The sequence below is a fragment of the Brassica oleracea genome, chromosome C7 (assembly GCF_000695525.1).
Source record: "Brassica oleracea var. oleracea cultivar TO1000 chromosome C7, BOL, whole genome shotgun sequence".
Taxonomy (NCBI): Eukaryota; Viridiplantae; Streptophyta; class Magnoliopsida; order Brassicales; family Brassicaceae; genus Brassica; species Brassica oleracea.
In genome coordinates, this window is record NC_027754.1 from 8893834 (window position 1) to 8905870 (window position 12037).

A 12037-nucleotide genomic window follows, 5' to 3' on the forward strand; every position below is an offset into this window, starting at 1 on the left:
ACACCCACATTCGATAAAGTCTCCACCAGATTTTCACACCATGGCAGAGATAGATCAGATAGTAGAAGGAATCTACAAAACTCTGGAATCTACAGAAGAGAGGCTTGATGGGAGATGTGATGACATCTATTTCCCAATGTATCTTAGCATTAGTGCTTTGACCTCAAAGATAGAAGCTATTCAAGGGGAATTGGTGGAGATTCAGAGTTACATTGTCCGTCGACCAGAAGCATCGCCATCGATCAACTGACGCAACAACAAATCGACTGACATTCATCACAGATATCGGTCGACAGAGCTTCACACCGAGGGAGGCTAGTACAAAAGATAACATCAGACATGTCTGATACACACAACCATGGAGAGGAGATCTCAGCTGACACATACGCCAGCCTTATGAGACATCAGTTCAATCTGGAGAGTCTTGGAGATAGATTGTAGAAGATAGAAGATGCAACTACAATAATGAAGGACAAATGGCGCAGAGGAGATGAAGCAATGAGAAACTTCACTGGTACATGGTTCAACAAGCGCAAAGAAGATATGGAGACTTGTTTCCCAGCAAGTGCCAGCTTTCAACATCACTAGCCCAATCACCTCTAAAGTCAAGCTAAAAGACTATAACAAAGCGCTGAGTGGGAGGCAACCCACTATTAGGTAATATTTATTTAGTTTTTATTAATATATTATTTATGTTGGTTTTTATTTATTGTAGGTCTTAAAAATAAAAAAGAAACAAAAACAGATCCGAGTAGACGATTGCCCTTAGTATCGACCGATGAGACACTGTCGACATCGATCGATAGAACAACACTTGCATCAACCGATATCAACATCCTTACATCGGTCGACATCCATTCCGGTATGGTATATCGTTCTAACTCATTACATTGAATACTATGATTTATTATCACAATAACTCCGACTGAATTTACACTAGGGACAGTGTAGTTTAAGTCTGGGGGGAGGTTTACTGATATTAGTTTACTTATGAATTACAAAAATATATTTTCAAACATAAAGTTTTTATTGAGTCAAGAAGGGGATAATGAACTTATTAATTTTTGTTTGTTATCTAACCACTCTTTTGCACCATTCTAGACTTACTGATTGCAGATAGTACTAAAGATACTAAAGTGGATCAACCTGTCAACTATGTTACACTCGCTGAGATTGTTTGAAGGAACCAAAGCTGACCTCCAACACTAAACTTGACACAACTGCTTGTCTTGGGGCTTGGTATACATGAGATCGAATTCTTCAAACAAGTCTGGAAGGTAAAGCCTTGTGCAGATAGATTTATCACCCTCTCTCTCTATTTTCGAAATATAGATATATAAAATAATAATAATAATAATAATAATATTTATATATATTAGAGATTTATTTAGGAAGGAATTCAAACTGGGCTTAGTGGCTACAACCATTAAGGCTTGCTTCATATGAATTCTATAGGTAAAATATTAGAATCAGACTTGGTGGCTACAACAATTAAGGCATGCTTCACAAATAATCCTAGGATATAGGTCAAAAAGAAGTAAACAGGATTTGGTGGCAACCACCATTAAGGCTTGATTCATGGAAGTCTGTCCAATCTTGGTCAATGATCTTGCAAATATAAGCAGACTTTGACTAGGAGAGAAATTAGTAGAGAGAGAGGATATGAACTAATGTTTACCTGCAGGTCCAGATACTTGTTTGAAATTCCTTGCGTCATATGATCGATACTCCCAAGGTAAAGCCTACACTTTTATTTATGCTAAAAAATGATGTTGGTAGAGGGGAATGTTAGACAAGATTTGCTAAGTTGTTGGCTAGATGAATTTGGTTGCTAAGCTAGGATATGGTATGATGTACTTTTGTGATTAGGACCTCTTAGATGTGGATTGCAATATTGTAGAGTTGATGATTCTAAGTTTTAAATCATGTGAGTCCCTGCTATTTTCAAACCTCTTTCACAGAGACTGTCTGTTTGTTTTGCTTGAGGACAAGCAAAATGGTAAGTCTAGGGGAGTTGATAGACCATAGATTTGACCCATTTTCATCCATGGTTTGTAGGTGTTTTCACTATCTATTATTATATTATACAGTCTATTTATTATATTTATAAGATTATAAGTGATTTGGAGATAAGTGATGATTTTGGAGCATTTTGAAGATATTTGGAGTAAGCACCCGAGATGACTATCGAGCTCGATCATCGGTTGATATTGGAGGAGGAATATCGATCGATCGATCGACAGCGAAGCGCGCAGAAAGCTCGTTTGGTCACAACCGACTTGAAGCCCAAGTCTTCACCAATTTACAAGATTACCTCTAACGAGTTTTAACCTAACTATGTAAGCTTTGCCACCATGTTAGAGGCTAAGTGTGCTTTTCTGTGTTTTTAGTTTTATTACTTTCAGCAAAAGGTTTTAGGATTGTGATAGATCGGAGAGAAGATCCAAAGTTATAATTTGTGATTGGAACTCCATTAATATGTATTTTACTATTCTATGAAGTTTTCTAACCTAATTGCTTTCATGAACTGCTTGGTTATGTCTGAGTAGTTCCACTGTTAGATTTAGGGTTTAAATAGGTTATGAGGGATTAGCCCCAACTATAGATTGCTGAGTTGTGGTAATTGTCATTAGGATTGTTCATTAATGCATGTTTCTAGATTAGCTACCTAGAACTTGCCCTAGGATTGATAGATAAAAGCGAGAGCTTCATTCTCATCCTGAAAACATTCTAACCGAGCTAAGTTTCTTGCTAAGAGTAAGGCGATAGCTGATCTAGTGAGCTTAGTAAGCATTATTCAACTCGCGCATAAAGCTTAACTAGAAGCGCGTCGACCGATATTCATATTGGATAATCGATCGACGGAGCGAAAGGTGTATCGATCGATATCCCTATAGGATTATCGATCGACACTGCTATTGATCGAACACATTTGTTTGGGTCATTAGATATAGTTAATAGACAAGTTCAAACATGCGATAGCTGATGGACTTGTTGAATTGATAGTTGAGCTTTACATTATCATGTATGCAACTCATTACGCATCTGTAGAATTATAATTCCAAGTTTCCTGAATAGAAACCCTAAGTCTAGCTATTTCCTTTTAAGCACCAAAATCTCAACCAATCAATCGAGCAATTACTTGCTCAACAAAACTGTAACTTTCCATTTAAATCATTAAAACCACCTTACTTAACAAATCACTAGGTGATTTTCCCGTGCTTATGCACAGATATAAATATTTATAAAACAAATATACTACAATAATTGATTTTTATTTATTTTAATTTCAAACTAATTATATGTGTATGCATAATTTATATTAATCATATTATATTATGTTGCATCTATTTCTCTAAATTCAACTATAATATTTTTTATTTTAAATATATTAAAATTATGATTAATTTTCTTATTTACATTTACGTTGGTAACTTAAGATATATTGTGCTTATAATGAAAATAAAATAAACTAAAGGGTCCGATTCTAAATTAAGTAAATTAATATAACGATAATATTCTACAGTCTCCTGCATTATATTATTTTTACAAAAGAACTAAATTATAGCAGTTGGTTAATATTTTATTTCGATTTGCTAATATGTTTTGAGTCTTCCTATAATTTACATTTATAAAATAAATTATTAATATAAAATATATACATATTCATATTGTAGTTAAATCTATGATTTAGATATAAGTTGGGTTAGCCGAGTCACTCATGTTGTGAGTATATTGAGTTACATATATTTTTTAAAATTCAAACTGAAGTATATTTTTTTAAAATATAATTAAGTAAAATCAAATTAATTTTACTTAATTATATTTATCGTTTAAATGTGCATGTAGTTTCATAATATTTATCAAAGTTGTGTGATAGTAGTTTAAAAATCATATTATATAAGTAAAATATAATTTATAGATTTTTTTGTTGTAATTGAAAGATATTATAGTCAACTAAATATATGAAAAATAAATAAAAAAATTCCAATAATACTAATTATAAACTATTTTTAGTCAATTAAACATATATCAGTTTCTGTTACTTAATTATTTTATGTAACCATCTAAGAGAATAGATAGATATATAAAAAATATTTTTATTACTCTGAAAATATATATTTTTTGTATTGTTTAAAATTATGTTTTAAAGAAATAATATTTTTTTTCTAATATCAAGATTATGTGTGTGAATGTTGTTTTATGAAATCACATTATATGCAAATATATATTTTCATCTAAGAAAATATAGATATAAAGAATTATTTAATTACTTCAAAATTATATTTTATGTTATTTAAAAATATTTTTTAAATGGAATATTTCTATTTTGTGAACTTTCTTTTTTAATGAAATCATATTAGATACCTACATACTTAATTTTGTAGGTTATTGATTCTTTTAACACGTTAGACATAATTATTATTATTAGTAAATGGTTTCCTAGCTAATTTGTTAGTTTGTATCTTTTTGGTATATTATTTTTCTTGTGATACACGATATATTATCCGATAAATGTTTTCGTGAGTTGGGCGTTACTGATGAACCTATTTAATGTCAATGGTAACATTTTATTGGTAGTTATCGATGCATGTAGCATGCTAACATATAACTTAACATATGTAAATTTCTGATTGTGAGATTTATGTATCTACAACAAACAAGGTTATTTCATAAGTATAGTTTCTAACAAATAAGTTAACCACTAACAACAGGTACCATAATCTTTCATACTTGGCCGACATACATGTGCTCTTTGTTTGTCATATCCTCCTCCACTTTCTTAATATAAAAGGAAAATTTTGTGTTTACCATTTTCATGGTACCACTTTTCATTTTTACCACTACTAAAGATACATTTTCAAAAATATATTATTCATTAAGTGGCAAAAGACTCTTATACCATTGTTCTATATATATAATAAATCATTATTTAAATAAAAATAAATAAATAAATAATTTTTTTTTATGTTTTCGAATTATAATTTTTCAAATTGAACTTTTTCAAATTTTAATTTTTTTTTTCGAAATTTTATTTTTTTTATTTTTCAACTTTTCATTTTGAAAATCGAAAATTAGGTTTAAAACTATTTTTTATATTTTTTAAGTTTTTATTTATATATTTATAGGAATCGTAAATTCACATTCCAAAAACCCTACCCATCTTTCAACTATAAACCCTAAATCTAGATTAGTTAACCCTAGAGATATAAGTATCTTTTACCCATCATTAAAAGTGAGGGTAAAAGTGGTTAGTGTAAACATGCAAAGTGGTACTACGAATGTGGTATTTGTGGCAATTTCCCTAATATAAAACTAAGTTAAACTTTACAATTATAATTACTTGCTAATAAATATTAAAATTGTCCCCCTTTAATCACTAAGGCTCTTAACAATACCTAGGATCTGGCAATCTTCATCAGTATTGGTGTGAAGCATAGGCAATGCTTGTTCTCAGAACTAGACCCAAACTCAAAGTTATAAATCTATTCTCCAGTCTTGACATATGTTATCATTTTTCCTTTACCTTTATAATTTGAATCCTTTATTAGTTGTTAAGCATCGTCAGTAGCAGCGACAATAATAATTAGCACTAGATCTCGATCCGCGCAACCGCGCGGCTTTTTGTTTTCATTTATTTTTATATAAATATTTTTTTTTCAATTCTAAATTGGATATATTGTAATATATATGTGTCTATCAATTTTTAAAACATAATAAGTTTACTATATTTTTTTTTTCATTGAATAGATTGTTTCAAACTTTCACATGTATTTGTATCTTTTCTATATATATATATTCGGATAATTATTTCATTATTAAAATCGTAACTATATATATAAAGATTAGTAAAATATTGTTTTATTGTCATATTCAAAGATATCGTAACATTTCACAAATTTATAATGTTTTTTAAAAATTAAACTTTACGCTTCATAGATTTATATTATCAAGTAAATAATTAAACATTTAGTTTTTGTTTAATTTTTAAAATAACCTATATAGATTAAAATTTGTTTCCATTGGTTTAAGGTATTAAAGATTAATCATTGTTAGATAATATGATTTTTGTTATTTAAAAAAAATCTTTATAATTTTAAAAGCTAAAATCGACAAATATTTAAATATTTAGCATATAGAGGTATAGTATTACAACATTAAATTATATATATTTAATTTATACTATCTATAAATCCAATAGATCATCTATTGTTTAAATCCAATTATTGATAGCCCAATAAAAATTTCTCGTAGACCCAAAATTTAAATGATAAGATCTATACTATTATTTATGAAGTGATTTAGCTTATTTGTCATGATTTCCATAATTTTAGGATAAATCATTAATCTAATTAAATTATATTATAAAGTTATTTTAACATATATCTATGTATCATAATATTTAAGATAATTAATTAATAAAAAATATTCAAATATGTAATTTGATATATTTATTTTGATTTTGCTTATTTGTCATGTTTTCCATGATTTTAGTAAATTTTGCTTATTTGTCATGTTTTTATTAGGTTTTAGCTTATTCATTGATTTATTAATAATTTTTAGATGAATCACTAATTTATTAATTTAAAAAAATATCTGTAATGAATTTTATATATAATTAAAAACGAATTTTGATTTAATAATATTAAAATCTATATGTTATATTAAAATTATTATTTTCTTATTTGTCATATTTTATTAGGTTTTAAGCTTTTATATAGGTCATTGACTTATTGTTAGTTTTTAACAGAGTCTTTATTAATTTTCACAAAACCCGTAATGAATTTTATATATAATAAAACACACATTTTATTTTAATAATATTAAGTTTATATTTTATATTAAATAATTAATTATAAACTAATATAATAAAATTGTGAAAATATATTTAAAAATTAAGAGAATTCTTATATATATTGTGTTGCTATCTGAAAACAATATTTTTGCTTATAAAGTCCAAAAACTAAGATATAAAACAGTTTATAATTAAATATTAGTCAAACAAAAATATTTATATAAAGATATTTTCTAAACTATTTCTAATATATAAGTATTTTAAAACTTTTAACACAATAATAAGTACATAGTTTGATGAACGTTTTTTTGACATGTATAAATAATTTTATGTTTGATTTAACTATTTAAAATCATAAAAAATAACTTAACTTGTGACTGAGTTTAAAATAAATTTTCTTGCTTTTACTTTAAACCAGTTTAAGTTTATTCCGTAAAGCTCTATAGTTTCAGTTGGTCACCACTAGAAGAATGAAAAAAAATGAACAAAATAAAAAAATAATATTTCATTTGAAGAATTGAAAAAATATAAAAAATGTGAATTTTTGCTCAATTTGTTCCTTATCAAAATTGCATAGGAAAATTTTTTCTTATAAATTCATTCTTCTATAGGGCATTTAGAAGAAAAAAGTGGGATCTACCTTACAATAATTTGACTAAAATTTTAACATAGCTGGTATAAATTTTGAGGAACAAAGAATTCACCATAATTTTTCCTTCAACATGTTCACCAATTAGAGTTATATAATACCGATTTTTGGATTAATAAGACATAAAATAATAAGTATTCGTAAGATGATTATATAAAGATATTTTCTAAACTAATTCTAATATATGAGTATTTTAAAACTTTTAACACAATAATAAGTACATAGTTTGATGAACGTTTTTTTGACATGTATAAATAATTTGATGTTTGATTTAACTATTTAAAATCATAAATAATAACTTAATTTGTGACTGAGTTTAAAATAAATTTTCTTGTTTATACTTTAAATCAGTTTAAGTTTAATCCGTGAAACACTGTAGATTCAGTTAGTCACCACTAGAAGAACGAAAAAAAATGAACAAAATAAAAATAATAATATTTCATTTGAAGAATTGAAAAAATATAAAAAATATGAATCTTTGCTCAATTTGTTCCTTATCAAAATTGCATAGGGAAATTTTTTCTTATAAATTCATTCTTTCAATAATTTGACTAAAATTTCAATATAACTGGTATAAATTTTGAAGAACAAAGAATTCACCATAATTTTTCTTTCAACATGTTCACCAATTAGAGTTATATAATGCCGACTTTTGGATTAATAAGACATAAAATAATAAGTATCCGTAAGATGATTATATAAAGATATTTTCTAAACTATTTCTAATATATGAGTATTTTAAAACTTTTAACACAATAATAAGTACATAGTTTGATGAACGTTTTTTTGACATGTATAAATAATTTGATGTTTGATTTAACTATTTAAAATCATAAATAATAACTTAACTTGTGACTGAGTTTAAAATAAATTTTCTTGCTTTTACTTTAAACCAGATTAAGTTTTATCCGTGAAACACTATAGCTTCAGTTGGTCACCACTAGAAGAATAAAAAAAAAATGAACAAAATAAAAAAATAATATTTCATTTGAAGAATTGAAAAAATATAAAAAATATGAATTTTTGCTCAATTTGTTTCTTATCAAAATTGCATAGAAATTTTTTTTTTTATAAATTCATTCATCCATAGGGCATTTAGAAGAAAAAAGTGGGATCTACCTTTCAATAATTTGACTAAAATTTCAACATAACTGGTATAAATTTTGAGGAACAAAGAATTCACCATAATTTTTTCTTCAACATGTTCACCAATTAGAGTTATACAATGCCGATTTTTCGATTAATAAGACATAAAATAATAAGTATTCGTATGATGATTATGCCCGCATGTGCGGACAAAACACCTAGTTATATATTAAATGTAACATGACTTTCTAAGAATAGATCTATTATTTAAAAAATCACACATGAATTAAGGTTGTGACGTTTTAATACAGAAGATTATCAATTTTGTTAACGCCTAACTACTCATGCTACTTTTATGTTAATCTTTTTTTTTTTAAAGCTTCTATTATTTAATGTTATATACAATATATTCCGTAAGATAAACAAAAAAACCACTGTAGTCCAATGATTATTTTGTAAATGACAAGAAACCAGGGTTCGGATCCCAAATCGGGTGTTTTTGTGGGTCTTTTCGTTTTTTAATAAAGGATAAAAATGTCATTTCTCTTTCATCTTCCTCCATCGACCCGCAACCCTAAATCAGCCGTATCAGATTTTTTTTCAACTTATTTATTCAATTTTCTTGGTGATTTGAGTCATTTAACCTTGTTTCTTTGTTAGTGATAACAAAATATGATAAATTCATGATGAAATTGCGATTTCGAACTTGAAAAATCCAGATTTTTTTGTGATACGATTTTTTGTCCGAATAAGGCATAAACACCATGAAGCTTGACCGTGCGCAACCTTCAGACGCCAAAGCTTAACCGTGGAACCTTCAGACGCCAAGTAATCAGATGAAATTACCAAAAAAACCATTCAAAAATCTTACGCTTTATCGATACAATATCCAGAGACAACTTGTGGTATAAAGCTAAGGTTAATGTGAAATCTAGATTAATTGTGTGGAGGAAATGTGATGTAACCTTTGTGAAATCTAGATTAATTGTGTGGAGGAAAAGTGATGTAACCTTTGACCTATGAACTAGAACACGCCTCTACTATCTTGAATTCTTGACACACCTTTTTGATTAACTTACCGTGGGGAAGAGCATTGTCGTCTTTCTTTGGTACCAAAAGGCATGACGAAATCCATTTATGTTCCTTCGTGTTTAGATCGCTAATATGAACCTCTCTAGAGGGTAGTCCACTAATTCTCCCAACAAGTTACTTTGGATATTTCTGATTTTTCTTTTGACTGATCCCTATAGATTTCACCTTGTTACTTGCACGCCATATGTTCGATAGAATGCGTAATAGAGTACACAAAACAAAGAAGAAACATCAATGGAGTCACACCACAACGCAATCAATGATCATAAATCATACTTAAGTTAACAAAAGAAGAACATCAATGGCGTCACTAGAGTCTTAATCATGCATCATAACAATAACACCATCCGTAATTATACCCAAAAAAAACAGACTACCAATTTAAGACTCATCGCTACTTTCACGATCTTCCTTACCATTTCCCCAAAACCCATCTCCCAGTTCACAAATTTTTTTCCAAACATCATCTTCCACTGGAACAACAGACAACCTCGGCTGTCTAAACAAAACAAAATCCTTAATCCCTTTGTCTCCTTTCATCTCCTTCAAATCGACAAATCTCCTCATCTCTCCAACAGCTTTGACGTCAACCACTCCTTCTCCGTCATCATCATCTGCGTACCATTCACGAACCACCTCCACCACACCCACAACGCATCTCGATTTCGTACCGGAATGGTAGAAGAAACAGAGGTCGCCTGAAGCCATGGACTTGAGATTCTTCTGGGCTTGTTTGCTCTTGACCCCGTCCCATTTGCTGATGCCGCCGTTCGCGTCTTGGTCTGACCATGACCACTCGCTTGGCTCTGTTTTCAGAAGCCAGTATCGCTTCGCTTTCCCCATCTTTAGATATTTTTGTTTTCTTTGCTTTCTTCTCAGTCGACTCACCGGGGCCTCTTGCGTGAAATTGGGAAACTATATGTACATTGTAACAATTTTAAAGATAAAATAGATTTTGGATCGGCCCGGTTGGGCGGATCCAATGTTATTTTGTTTCAAATAAATCTAGATTTTGATACGCGCAACCGCGCGAATGTTTGTTTTCATTTTTCTATATATAAATTATTGTTTTAGAACATAAGTGGTGTATATTTTTAACATTGATGATATACTTAAATTTTTATATAACTATTTCAAATACAATAATTTTATAATTTATATGTTATAATTAATCAATTGTTTAAAACCGTATGTATTTGTCACTTCTTATTATACACTACAAGAAAACACAAGTTTAGCGAGGAAATTTAACGAGAAAAAATAATCTTCGTAAGTTTACGTCGACTTTACGAGGAACTTACGAGAAAATATAAAATTAGCGTTATTTCTTCGTAAAATAACGACAAAATGATTTCGTCGTAAAGTCGATGTAATATCACGTGGCTTTTACGAGGAAATACGATTTCCTCGTAAACTCGACGTAAATGTAGCGTGTACTTTACGAGGAAATATTTTACGTGTACTTAGCGAGGAAATTTTGAATCCACCAACTTTGTAGTTGTAACACGTTTTTTTCGGCCACCTAACTAAATTTCGTCGTAAATTCCTAAGAAAATTATAACTACCAGAATCAAAAATTTCCTATAAATATGGACATTTGAACATCAATTTAAACACACCAACAAGAAAAAAAAAACGTGAAAGAAAAAAAAAGTGTCGGGCTCCGAGAATATTTTTGAGTTGCGGAGGTGGATGTATATGCATAGAGATGCTAACGGGAGAGTGACGAAAGAATACCTTGCGGGGCTGGAGACATTTATGCATCAAGCAGATTCCACACCGCTCGCCCAAAAAAGTGGTAAGATGTTTTGTCCTTGTAGGAAATGCAACAATTCGAAATTGGCAAATCGTGAAAATGTTTGGAAGCATTTAATAAATAGGGGTTTCACGCCAAATTACTATATCTGGTTTCAACATGGAGAATGTTATAATTATGATCAGAATAAAGCTAATAGTAGTAATAGCAATTTTCAGGAAGAACCAGTTGATCATCATTTGCATAATGAACATAGTTCCCATAAGGAAGAGCAGATGGTAGATTATGATAGGGTTCATGATATGGTAGCTGATGCATTCGTAGCTCATGATGAAGATGAAGAACCTGATATAGATGAAAAAAAGTTTTATGAAATGTTAAATGCGGCGAATCAGCCACTTTACAGTGGTTGTAGAGAATGTATCTCTAAATTGTCGTTGGCTGCTAGAATGATGAATATTAAAACTGATCACAATCTACCTGAAAGTTGCATGAATGAATGGGCAGACTTGTTTAAAGAGTATTTGTCAGAAGATAATGTGTCTGCTGATTCTTATTATGAGATTCAGAAACTGGTTTATAGTCTTGGGTTGCCTTCGGAGATGATAGATGTTTGCATCGACAACTGCATGATCTACTGGGGAGATGATGAGAAGTT

The 12037-nt window shown here is 29.2% G+C and overlaps 1 protein-coding gene across 1 annotated transcript; it reads right to left on the bottom strand.

Annotated features, from left to right (window-relative positions):
• Positions 1–9858: 9858 nt before the first annotated feature.
• On the bottom strand, positions 9859–10544 carry LOC106303884 (thymocyte nuclear protein 1). The gene has a single exon (XM_013740233.1). The coding sequence runs from the start codon at positions 10464–10466 to the stop codon at positions 10005–10007; it is 462 nt and encodes a 153-aa protein (XP_013595687.1). The 5' UTR covers positions 10467–10544; the 3' UTR covers positions 9859–10004.
• Positions 10545–12037: the final 1493 nt, after the last annotated feature.